This window comes from Cervus elaphus, chromosome 31 (assembly GCF_910594005.1).
Source record: "Cervus elaphus chromosome 31, mCerEla1.1, whole genome shotgun sequence".
Classification (NCBI taxonomy): Eukaryota; Metazoa; Chordata; class Mammalia; order Artiodactyla; family Cervidae; genus Cervus; species Cervus elaphus.
The window spans coordinates 44,213,280-44,226,590 of NC_057845.1; the positions used below are offsets into that span (position 1 = coordinate 44,213,280).

Genomic DNA, 13,311 nt, shown 5'->3' on the forward strand with positions numbered 1-13,311 from the left:
CTGCCCGCTTACCTAACTGTGTCTTGATTGCCTCTGAAATCTCGAACATAATGGAAGTGGGAAGTTTTACGGTGGTTTCATTAAGGCCTGGGATAACAAGGTGGACTGCAAGAAAACAGATGTAATAAAAGAAAATGCATCCTGAAACAAAGCTCAGAGCATTGGAACCATGACGCTTAGAGCTTATTTTGCTTAGTCAATTTCAACCCAAACTTTAAAAATCTGGGAAAAAATATGACAGTAAATTTTAAACATAATCTTTTTTCATATTCAGAACTGAACAACCAAAATATTGTGACTTAATCCACAGACTCAAGAATTGTAGAATGGCTCCTTAAGATTAAAAACACCATTACTAATAGTAACTTTTAAAAGAGTTATTCGATATGACAAAGACTCTCTTACAATAGCAACAGGTAGGCAGGTAGGAGGGGAGCCAATAGGTGCAGGCTAGAGTTGCTTCCCTAACACCGTCGGATCCTAACCTGGAATGGACACAAGCCAGGATGCTAAACAATGAAAGGAAATGAACCAACATCAATTTAACAGACCTGCACACAGTGCAAAATTCTATAACAGCCTTGTTATCAAAATAAGAGCCTGATTTGCTTAACGTAGGTGTAGATTTCAAGACAGACTCACCCAGTATTGTTCCTCCATAGGGAGTCTTATCTGGAGATTTAGTTGAGGCCCTGTGTGTAACATTCTGAATCACTGTTGAAAGACCAAAAGATAATAGTGTGAATGGGAAAAAAAAAAATTACAGTCAAGAAGCAGAATGAAGCTAATAACATAAAGCCATCTGCACTGGAGAAATCTGATGCTTTTTTAATTAACAGAAAGGAACTCACTGGGCTGGCTACACAACCAACAAAAGGCTAGAAGGCACATCCTAACACCTATGCCTTTAAGTAGAGAAAGTGTTCCGTTCTAATTAGCTTAAAATTTCCTTTCTCAGCTCCACTCCCTGAAGCCTACCCAAGTTAAATAACTTGCACAAAATGAGGCAATGACACACTCAGTAAATAAAATGAGTTAGAAAATGTATATCCTCAAAGCCAAGATTCTATGGATAAGCCCAATACTAACTGACCCCATTTTGAAAATACACTTGAGGCACTGTGTTTTCTTAAAATGAATTCGTATTTTAAGTGCCCAATCTTTTCCACCACAAAACTTTCTGGAAATAATTGAGTCTTTTAAATAATTTGAAAAACTGAAAGTCAAAACACAAATGACTAGATGCTAAAATAAGACATAAGTCTTGAAACCTGGATTTCTTTACAGTCCTTAAAATGAGCTCTAAATCATAGTTATCATTTCATTAATCCAAAATATCCTATTAATGACTTCCTACATCTAAATGATCTTAATGCTGAAGAAAGCCACATATATTTAATTGGTTTTATAAAATTTAATACTTGTTAGGGTTGTTCTTTCTCCAGATGTCCAACCAATATGCCTTGCCAAGACTTGGCCTATTTGTAGAGTCAAAATTATCTGTTAACTTCTAATTTACTACTGCAATTATTTTTCAAAAAAATAAGCATAAATTTTTTTAAAAATATGTGCTGTTTAATTATCTCAGTTTAAAAGGCATATTAAAATAGCTCTAAGCATATATCCAAAGCAGACATGCAAATTACCTTGCTTGATGATTGTTACTGGGATTAGCTTTCTTGGGACATATGCTGGCTGAAAAGGGAGGAAGAGACACATCTTTTGAGTTATGGTTAACAAAAAATAATTTAAAAACTGGAAGTAGTCCTTTCTTGCCTTCCATGAAGTTCTCCATGACACTGGTTTAACGGTTGCTGGAAAGATCTTTAGTACATATATCTGCCTCTGTTTTATTGCATTCACTTGTTTTTTCCCATAAATGTCCAAAGATTTGACAGAAGCAGTACCTTCAAAATTCCCATTAGTTTAGTTTACTTAGAAACTGCAATGGAAAGAACTGAAATCCTCTGGGTTGAATCCTAGAGTGTTTTCACTTAATTTGAACCAGTGAACCTCAAAAATTTTGTCTTTATATTCCCTCTCAAAAAAGGATTTTAAGCTACACATTCTTTTAAAACCAATCAGAATAGCATTGAAACATGTATATTATCGTATATAAACTAGATGACCAGTGCAGGTTTCAAGCATAAAGCCGGGCACCCAAAGCCAGTGCTCTGGGACAACCCAGAGGGATGGGGTGGGGAGGGAGGTGCGAGGGGCCTCAGGATGGGGGAAACACATGTATGCCTGCAGTAGATTCATGCCATGTATGGCAAAAACCATCACCGCATTGTAAAGTAATTATCTTCCAATTAAACAAATAAATAAATTTTAAAAACCAATCAACCAACCCTACAATTGTTACAGGGTGTCCCCCTGCTGCTTCAGACACACAACCACTGTGAACTCCTGATGCGAAGCTTTTCCTTGCCCGGGAAGGCAGAGCTGGGACTCAGATCCAGACATTTCTACTTCTAAAGCCTGTAGTTTTAACAATTGTGTATGTATTTATGCCCAGCGGACCTCAAAATTGGAAGGGCAGGTCTCAGAGGACTGTGACTTCTCCCTTCTTCCAAATTCCCTCAGGTGTCCCACGGTAAGTTTGGATGTCACAGAGAGAACAACTTGAACCAGGGGCATGTTTAGAGTTAACCTGAGTGGAGTCCTCGCTGGGGATAGTGAGCCAAGGATAAGACAGCCAAGGAAGAGGCATGGAACAGGACGAAAGAACAGCAGGAAACATCCAGAGCAGAATCAGACTGAGGTAAAGGGGTAAGCAAGCACGACATTGATTTTTTGAAGCTTGGTTTAACCTGGATGCATGGTATAGATATTCCCGGTACTAGACCTGCTGACAATTCAGGATGTAGTGAATGAGATACTTAACCACACAGGTGTTTAAAGTTGTGAGCAAAGAAGATTTGTTAACATGCTCCCATTCTAATAAACAATATGCCCATAACAAAGAAGGGCCACAATACCATGCTTACTGTTGGCTATTTTTCTTCTTGTATTAAAGTCCTTACTTTTAAAAAACACAGAAAATAAAAGTTTACTCTTAACGAACTATTTTAAAAAGAAGTATCTGTATTTCTTGCATTGTATTTGGATCCAGTGCTGTAGGCCAAATGCTTGCCCCACAAATTTGTATATTAAAACTTAATCCCTAGTGTGATGGCATTTGGAGGTGGGGCCTTTGGAAGTAAATACCTCATGTGGGTGGAGCCCCGATGAATGGGATTAGTGCTCTTGTGAAAGAAAAGCCAGAGAACTCTCTCCACCCTCCTGTCATGTGAGATAGTTGTGAGCCAGAAGTGAGCTCTCCCCAGACATTAAATCTGCCAGTGCCTTAACACTGACTTCCCAGGCCCCATAACTGTGAGAAATAACGTATTGTTTAAGCCATCCATCCAGCCTGCAATATTTTTGTTATAGCAGCCCTGATGGACTAAGACATCCAGTAATTTCCTACCTAGCAATCTAGCCTAAGGAAGTAGTAGAAGATAGAGCTATCATTTTGTGTAAGAGTGTTTATTACCACAATGTGAAACGATCTCATCATCCCAAAGCAGAGGTTTTGTTAAATAAATTATGGTTAAAATTTCTGACATTTATTTAACAAAGTGGGAAGTATGTATAGTATAAATGTAAAGGATACAAATTTATATTTATATTATAACCTAATTGTATAACAATATGTGTATAGACAAAAGACCAAAAGGAAATATATCATAGTCATTTTTTAAACGGTAGTCATTCCTTATAATCTGATACTTTATTTTATGTACCTTTCTATATTTTCCAAGTTCCTTACGGAGTGAATTACACTTATAACTAGGAGAAGCTATTATAACCAGCAGTCTGTTAAGTGCGTGGCTCATACACTATTGGTCAACAGAGAAATGATGTAAATATAATTTATACACAACTTTGCCCAAGCAAGTGGGGAGGAACAGCAGGAATACAAGTATAGCCATCAGTAGGAAAGAAAAAAAAAAAAAAAAGTTCAACTTTGATGTCATACTGGCAGAGAACCTCTTGGCTTTCTCATAAGAAAATTAAATAAGTGCACTTGCCCACAGGATCCTTCTTCCCAGGCCCGTGACCCTGTCTTGGTGTGTCCACCTTACCTCCACCTGTCCTGCTTCAGTGAAAGGGTTGCCATCCATAGTCTCTATCATTCCTGAGCATTTAAATCTTTGATGTGGCAAACTCCAGTTCCATGGGAGAGGTTTGCCAGGGGAGCCACAGTATCGTTCCTGGTGCTACTAATTTCTTTTGATAGAGTTGTGCCTACAGTGCCAAAGATTTTTGAATGTCTGGTCCTCTTTTTGCCCCATGTGTCTTGTCCTTTAGTGTATGTTTTGCAGAGCGTGAAGTGTCCAGAGACACATCACATTACCGCAGAAACACCTATGTGTTGCTGTGTCGATGGCATTATCCCAATTTGTATTTCCTCTGCTGTGGATGATTTATTTCAAGGAAGTTTTTGACAAAAAGAGATAGAAAATATTTCATTCTTGACATAATGGAACACAGTTTTTGTTCGGGTTCTTATCTGAGTACAGACTAGTCTTCTATTAAGATGATGACAAGACTATATCTGTGCTGCCAGAGAATAAGGAAATCATTTGGTTGCAGAATCCAATTCTTTTTAGACCTTATAATTATTCTCTTGTCTAATTAGCAATTCAAAGATGCACCAAGACTAATGAGCAAGTAGTAACTCCCTCTCTGTAAGAAGGTTTTTTTTAATTGAAATGTAGTTAATTTTACAGTGTTGCTGCATTAGTTTCAAGTGTACGGGAAAGTGATTCACATTATAAGAATATATATATAAACACACATATATACTCTTTTTCAGGTTCTTTTCCTTTATTGATTATTATATATTACTATATATAATATATTTCCTGTGCTAGAGGAATAGGAATTATTAATATATTTCCCTGTGCTAGACAGGTTCTTGTTGGTTATCTGTTTTATATACTGGCACATATATGTTAATGGCAAACTCTCTCTAATTTCTCTCTCCCCTCTCCTTCTCCCCTTTGGTAACCATAAATGTGTGTTCTCTGTCTGTAGGTCTATTCTGTTTTGTGTATCATTTCATTTGTATCATTTTTTTTAGATTTCACATATAAGTGATATCAGATGATATTTGTCTGGCTTATTGCACTTCACATGTGTGTGTGCTCAAGTCACGTCTAACTCTTTGCAACCCTATGGACTGCGGCCTGCCAGGCTCCTTGAATTTTCCTGGCAAGAAGACTGGAGTGGGTTGCCATTCCCTTCCCCAGGGGCTTTTCCCAACCCAGGAATGAACCTGGATCTCTTGCATTGCAGGCCGATTCTTTACCATCTGAGACACCAGGAAAGCCCTAAGGAAATTCACTTTTACCACTTTTCAGGGGACACTGTAGCTGAGTATCCAGTTGGTGAGACTCAATGGGAAGAGGATGCTGAAGTGGTAAAAGGCAATGTCCCTGATGGTTCACCCAGCTTCCTTTTCAGTCCTGGCTAGGGAAACCCACTCAAATCTAGCAATGACCACAGCGGCAGTAACCAAACACTGTGGGGGGCTTTAGATTCACTCTGCACTGCACTGCCTTTCCCCCGATATTGTTTTTAAAAAGTTAAATTTAAGAAAAGTAATGATAACACAAGGATGCTATTCTTTGTAAGCTACTCTTCACAGGTTTGTCCATGTGGTATTTTTGGGACATCAGCACACCCACTGTTGATGTAACTTTCTCATTAGGCCCCGGGGAGCGGCTGAGGGTTGCTCAAAATCAAATTTCAATGACTCAAGATCTAAACCACATGAGAAGAATTTGGGCCTGTTATATCCTGGTTTTAATTCATTTTTAGGATGTCCTGATGAAAGTTACGAAAGATACTGATTCAATCTAACAGCTGACTAAAGGTGACTCTAACATCCTTCTTGTGATAATTGCTGTGTTTCTGGTCAGCCAGGGAGGAATCAGGTATCCACCTTTGGTGATATTGGTGGTGTAGATATAAAGTTTTTAAGTTTCTGCTTAGCTCAATGATTGCCAAGAATGAAAGGACATCTATGTATTCACTGCACACGGTCTTCGGGTGTTTGGGGAGAGACCAGACTGTCTTTCTCCTTATTTACTCATCTGCTAACTTACACTTTAAGAACTGATACTACTTCTCTTTTTGTCAATGACAGACATGGCCATTTTAAAAGACAGGTGGACCTCTGATGGAAAAAAATGGAAGGGTGAAAACAGATGTCTATTTTAGGGGAATTTTGATTCTCAGGAGATTTGGATTAATTCAGTAATTAAATTTTAAAACACCTGTTAATAAATGCTACATACTTCAGAAATTCATTGTTTGGTTAGTGAACTAGTCAGATGACTAAGTTTTTTAAAACTTGTTTAATAATATATTAAAGTTAGCCATCATTCCTTTATATTTTTTATATAATAAAGCTTAATGAACTTATTTACAAAACAGTCTTATAGATATGGGAAAAAAAATCTTACGGCTACCAAAGAGGAAATATGAGGGGGAGGGATAAATCAGGAGCTTGGGGTTAACACACACACACTATTGTATATAATGTAGATAATCAAAGTCCTACTGTATAGCACGGGGAACTCTATTCAATATTTTGTAATAACTTACATGAGAAAAGAATCTGAAAAAGAATGAATGAGTGTACATGTATAACTGAATCACTTTGCAGTACACCTAAAACTATTAACAGCACAGCCTTGTAAATTGACAATAATCCAATAAAATTTTTTTAAAAAGACAGATAGTAGACATTAGATTTAACCTTGATAAAAACAGGGTTCTGGGGAGGAGCCAAGATGGCGGAGGAGTAGGACGATAACCCTATATGCAAAACAGAAAAAGAGACACAGAAATACAGAACAGACTTTTGAACTCTGTGGGAGAAGGTGAGGGTGGGATATTTCAAAAGAACAGCATGTATACTATCTATGGTGAAACAGATCACCAGCCCAGGTGGGATGCATGAGACAAGTGCTCCGGCCTGGTGCACTGGGAAGACCCAGAGGAATCGGGTGGAGAGGGAGATGGGAGGGGGGGATCGGGATGGGGAATAAGTGTAAATCTATGGCTGATTCATATCAATGTATGACAAAACCCACTGAAATGTTGTGAAGCAATTAGCCTCCAACTAATAAAAAAATTAAAAAAAAAAAAACAAAAAAAAACAGGGTTCTGGCTTCCCAATATGAAGAAAATAGCCCAATTATCATCTGTTTTTTGTACATGGATCTCAAGTGGTGCAACTTACATAGGAAGAATCAGGGCTTTGTTTATGCATACATCTTTTCTCTCATTTTTCTAGAGATGGAGGCGGGGGTGATATTGAAAGTAATTAACAAGCAGCGTAACAAAAGCACTAACCAAGGAGAAGAGACCCCTGCTCAGTGTCCTCTGGCACAAATGTCCCGAGAGTTGCCTGCAGATCACAGGCTTAGATACGGGAGTTACGGTATATAATGTAGCAAGACGTTTAAGGTGGGGCTGTGTTTGGGAGTTCCCTGGTGGTACAGAAGTTAGGGCATGGTGCTTTCACAGCGTGGCCCCAGGTTCCATCTCTGGTTGGAGGACTGAGAGCCTACAAGCCAAATGTCACAGCTGGGAGGGCAGAAGTTAAGACGGGGCTGCATTTAATATTCAAATTTTAATCTGCATGTCATTTATCTGTTAAAATGGATAGCCTCAAGTTCACACTGTTTTTTCCATTACCAATCTCTTTTCAGAAGGTGTGAAGAAGTTTCTGCTGTGCTTAAGTTTTAGGTGTAAGCATGCATATATGAATAAAAACATTTTTCAACATGTCTTAAAACTCTGGAATTAATTTCATCTCTCTTGAAATACTGCCTTCTTTCTGCAACCCCATGGACTGAAGCCCTCCAGGCTGCTCTGTCCATGGGATTCTCTAGGCAAGAATATGGAGTGGCTTGTCATGCCCTCCTGCAGGGGATATTCCCGACCCAGGGACTGAACCCTTCTCTCTTACATCTTCTGCACTGGCAGACGGGTTCTTCAACACCAGTGCCACCTGGGAAGCCCCAAAATATATACCTCTATAAAGTATCAAATAAACTTTCAGAATCAATTCTAAGTGGTCATACGAGATGGTCAAAGGCTATCCCAAGTGGTTCTTTTACAATTTTCCCATGTTCTGGAGCTACCCAAAGGCACAGAGGGAAGTTTGTGAAACATTTTTTCTCCTATCCAGACTGTAACAATGAAGAAAGCCTCACAGAGAATCCTTAAAATATCTTTTTAATTAGTTTGGGTTTTCCTTTGGAAATACCCAAGAGTTTCAAACCACAGCTCATTAAAGCTGGCTAGAGTTGGGGGTACTCCGCCTCACAGCTTGAATTGATCAAATATCTGGCTCTGTGTCATAGATGCAGGAAATTTCTTCCTGGACCTTCTTGTCATGGCTATTTATGATGTGGAAAAGATATAAAATTTCTTGGGAATAAAATGTCAATCATCTTTCCCAATCTTGCTGAGTAACTAACCCTAAATGAAATATTCTGCCAAAAGAAACATAAATTATTGGGATATGATTGCTGTGAAGAAGAAATGAAAGAAACAACACTGAGTCACATGTAAGCTAAAGTACGACATCCAAGAGGGTGGTAGATAAGATGTGCTTCCTAGGAAACCATTCACAACAGAGAGGATTGTTCTAGAAGGGAATGGAAGAGAGGCTCTATTCCTCGTGACTGGATTTGAAAGCCAAAGCCAAAGGGACCTTGGAGTGAAGTGAAAGAGTTAGTCGCTCAGTCTTATCCAACTCTTTGTGACCCCATGGACTGTAGCCCACCAGGCTCCTCTATCCCCGGGATTTCCCAGGCAAGAATACTGGAGTGGGTTGCCATTTCCTTCTCCAGGGGATCTTCCCAAGCCAGGGATCGAACCCAGGTCTCCTGCACTGCAGGTGGATTTTTTACCATTGAGCCACCAGGGAAGGAACATTAACAATGGTCCCTTGAATGGCAGAATTCAATACTTGGTACTAAGCTGATTACTTAAGTATTTGGGAAAAGTACATACCCTCAAATATGCAGGACCTTACTGCATATAAGATAGCAAGATAAAACCCACATAGTTTAAATTATTACAAAATCAAACCACTAAAACTAAAAAAAAAAAAGAGAGAATTATTTATCTGATCTCTGGATAAGGAAGAGCTTACTAAAATATTAGGCAATTGACGATATGACAATGGAAAGACAAATAACTTCATTAAGCAAATTAAGACTTGGCTATTTCACAAATTCCCATAAACAAAATTGATAACAAATGTGACAATAATGTTTCTAGATGATATCACAAAGAATCTTTGTTCTTTAGTGTCTTTAAACGATTCAATAAAAAACCCACAAGATGCCCAATAAACAAAGAACTGAAACTAAAGGTCATAAAATGGAAAATACAAATGACTAATAAATGAGTGAACTAAGTACTGCTTCATCAGCAATCAGAAATAAGGTTTACAAACCATTTTACATTATTACACTAGCCAAAAATTTAGTGATGGAGATACATAATGTTGAGAATCAGGGTACTATATCAAGATAACTCTGATCCATTGCCAGCAAGATTGAAAATTGGTAAAAAAAAAAAAAAAAAAAAGTTGACCAGACATATTAGAAAGTTTAAAAATTGTTAAAAATCTAAACAACTAATTCCTGGGCTAAGTACCTACATATCTACTTTAAGGAAGAAATCAGAAGTGTGAACAGGATTCTAGATGAGAAAATGGCAGGCACATGAAATAGACACACACCAACTGCACTGAACAGAGGCTGGGCATGTTAGAAAACAAACCAGCTGCTGCTTCATTTTGAAAAGGATTGACCTGACCTGCCTCCTGAGAAAGCTGTATGCAGGTCAGGAAGCAACAGTTAGAACTGGACATGGAACAACAGACTGGTTCCAAATAGGAAAAGGAGTATGTCAAGGCTGTATATTGTCACCCTGCTTGTTTAACTTATATGCAGAGTACATCATGAAAAACGCTGGGCTGGAGGAACCACAAGCTGGAATCAAGATTGCCGGGAGAAATATCAATAATCTCAGATATGCAGATGACACCACCCTTATGGCAGAAAGTGAAGAAGAACTCAAGAGCCTCTTGATGAAAGTGAAAGAGGAGAGTGAAAAAGTTGGCTTAAAGCTCAACATTCAGAAAACTAAGATCATGGCATCTGGTCCCATCACTTCATGGCAAATAGATGGGGAAACAGTGGAAACAGTGGCTGACTTTATTTTTCTGGGCTCCAAAATCACTGCAGATGGTGATTGCAGTCATGAAATTAAAAGACGTTTACTCCTTGGAAGGAAAGTTATGACCAACCTAGACAGCATATTAAAAAGTAGAGACATTACTTTGCCAACAATAGTCCATCTAGTCAAGGCTATGGTTTTTCCAGTAGTCATGTATGGATGTGAGAGTTGGACTATAAAGAAAACTTAGCGCCGAAGAATTGATGCTTTTGAACTGTGGTGTTGGAGAAGACTCTTGAGAGTCCCTTGGACTGCAAGGAGATCCAACCAGTACTTCCTAAAAGAGATCAGTGTGGGTGTTCATTGGAAGGACTGATGTTGAAGCTGAAACTCCAATACTTTGGCCACCTGATGTGAAGAGCTGACTCATTTGAAAAGACCCTGATGCTGGGAAAGATTGAAGGCAGGAGGAGAAGGGGACAACAGAGGATGAGATGGTTGGATGGCATCACTGACTCGATGGACATGGGTTTGGGTGGACTCTGGGAGTTGGTGATGGACAGGGAGGGCTGGTGTGCTGCGGTTCATGGGGTTGCAAAGAGTTGGACACAACTGAGCGACTGAACTGAACTGAACTTTTAAGTAGGAAATGTTGGAAAATAGAGGAAAGATTTGAACAATTGCAGGGTAACGAGAGCATCTACTAATTCACTCTTGAAACATCTTATGGTGGAAAACAACCCATGGGACAGAAGATAATAAGAATAATCTCAAAATAAATGGAATACTGAAATACTAGGTTAACTATGTTGAATATCAGAATTTTAGAGCTTTAAACAAATTAGAGATAATTTGGTCTCAAGCTTCTACCTCCATTTTCTGAGAAAGAAACTAATTCCTAAAATGTCACATACCAATACTCAATAGCTAGGCAGGTAATCCAGTTTCAGTACCTCATAAAAGGACCACTTCCCTATTTAAATAAAAGTGTAATACAGACATTTTTTAAAGACCGTTCTTGGAAAATAACGTGGTACATACCACAGAGTGGACTTGGTCATAGGTACTTTGGATTTTCCCATTTACTTTGCTTTTACCTGACAAAAACAAAAAGAAAATGACATTCATTTCATTCTTCTTTATCCTAAATCAATTCTTACTAGTCATTATGAAGACAACTACAACTACTGCTGTAACTTGGGCATATTATTTTATTTGCTATCATTTCAACACTGATCCTAATGATGTTTGAAACAAAGGACGATAGGAAACAAGCCTCAGGCCCCATAAAGTCTTTGCATGTTCATTTCCACTGGTCCAGCTGTTTCACTGAATATTCACACACAGTATTGTTTTTTGGCTCAGTTATTGTTCAGAGATTGATTTAAAACAAGACCAATGGCCAAATAAATTTTGAATGGTTTGTTACTGTCAAATGTTAATCATTTTTCAAAGAAACACTCACTATAGAAGATACTGAATCATTAATGCTCAAATTGTTTACTTTTATATTTTCATAAATACAGAAAGTGAGAATTAGCTCATATTACACAACTAATAAAATAAAAATTTATAATTGGAAAAAAAATAGTACAGAAAGCTCACTGAAAAGTTCTAGTACTTACTTCCGACAATAGTCTTGTGATTAAAAATCTTACTCCAAATTCCACCTTCTACATTGTCTTTCACTCCGAATTCATAAACTGTGTCAGGCTTTAGATTTTCCACGATTGTTTCAGTGGCTGGACAGAGTTGAAAAATCCATTTCTTTTCCTTATCCTTTTCTCTATAGCGAATTGTATAGTATCTGTCAAATAAGCAAAATATGCTGTAAAACCACAGGGAGATTCAGAATGTATTTCAAGTTTCTTAATATATCACAGACCCCCATCTACTCTTAAGATTTAATATTGGCTTCTGTTAAGATTTTTAATTTGCAAAGAACATGAAAAAAAATTGCTCAATGTATGCCTGAGCTTTTAATTTCTAATAGTGAGTTCAGGGACCAGGAAGGAGCACAATCATGGTCTGACAGAATTCCAGCTCTCTCATTTCTATTTGGAGAAGGAAATGGCAACCCACTCCAGTATTCTTGCCTGAAGAATCAAATGGACAGAGGAGCCTGACAGGCTACAGTCCATGGGGTCGCAGAGTCGGACAAGGCTGAAGCAACTTAGCATACTGCACACACAGTTCTATTATTTGCTGTTTTGCAAAGTGGAAGTCTGAGAACACTAAACATTCATCTGTTTCGAAATGAACAGAAAAGAATACAGACATATTTTTATAAATATTTAATATTATAGCTTTATAACTGTATGAGTTTAAGCCTTTTAATTCCATGAAGTTTTGTTAAAGGTAATATTGTTCAATTTTGTAAAAGAGGAACCTCAGACTCTAATGCATCCAGGACTACATTTCAGGGGGACAATTTTCTCATTAGTAAAAAAAAAAAAAAAAAAAAAATGCCAATAGTCAAGTGAAGAACACAGTGAGAAAGACCAAACAATGCAAATTCAAGATCACTGTTACATATTTGCTTTGGGCTTCATAATATTCAGAAACATGTATGGCAAAGTGATAATAGTCCTCACTACTGTTTTTTTTTTTTTTCATCTTTATCACATAATAGGCTTTGCATATATTATCTCATTTAATGACTCACCAGGCAATACATTTAATTGTCACAAAAACATCTTAAGTAGTAGGAATCATTAATCACATGTGAAAATGATGTTTCAGAAAGATCACTTAACTTCATTTCAGTTCAGTCGCTCAGTCGTGTCTGACTTTTTGCAACCCCATGAACCGCAGCACGCCAGGCCTCCCTGTCCATCACCAACTCCCAGAGTCCGCCCAAACCCATGTCCATCGAGTTGGTGATGCCATCCAACCATCTCATCCTCTGTCGTCCCCTTCTCCTCCTGCCTTCAATCTTTCCCAACATCAGGGTCTTTTCAAATGAGTCAGCTCTTCAACATCAGGTGGCCAAAGTGTTGGAGTTTCAGCTTCAACATTAGTCCTGCCAATGAACACTGAGGACTGATTTCC

General features: G+C 38.1%; 1 protein-coding gene across 46 annotated transcripts in view; it reads right to left on the reverse strand.

The window, feature by feature from the left end:
• The window catches only part of LOC122687350 (ABI family member 3 binding protein), a 277,123-nt gene that overhangs the window by 148,754 nt on the left and 115,058 nt on the right, over positions 1-13,311 (reverse strand). For all 46 annotated transcript variants that reach the window (XM_043892758.1, XM_043892771.1, XM_043892776.1 and 43 more), the window contains exons 5-9: positions 11,886-12,067; positions 11,302-11,357; positions 1,647-1,695; positions 643-714; positions 13-105 (exon numbers count right to left, since the gene is read on the reverse strand). In XM_043892758.1, the coding sequence (XP_043748693.1) occupies positions 13-105; positions 643-714; positions 1,647-1,695; positions 11,302-11,357; positions 11,886-12,067 (452 nt within the window). The remainder of the gene's footprint in view (positions 1-12; positions 106-642; positions 715-1,646; positions 1,696-11,301; positions 11,358-11,885; positions 12,068-13,311) is intronic.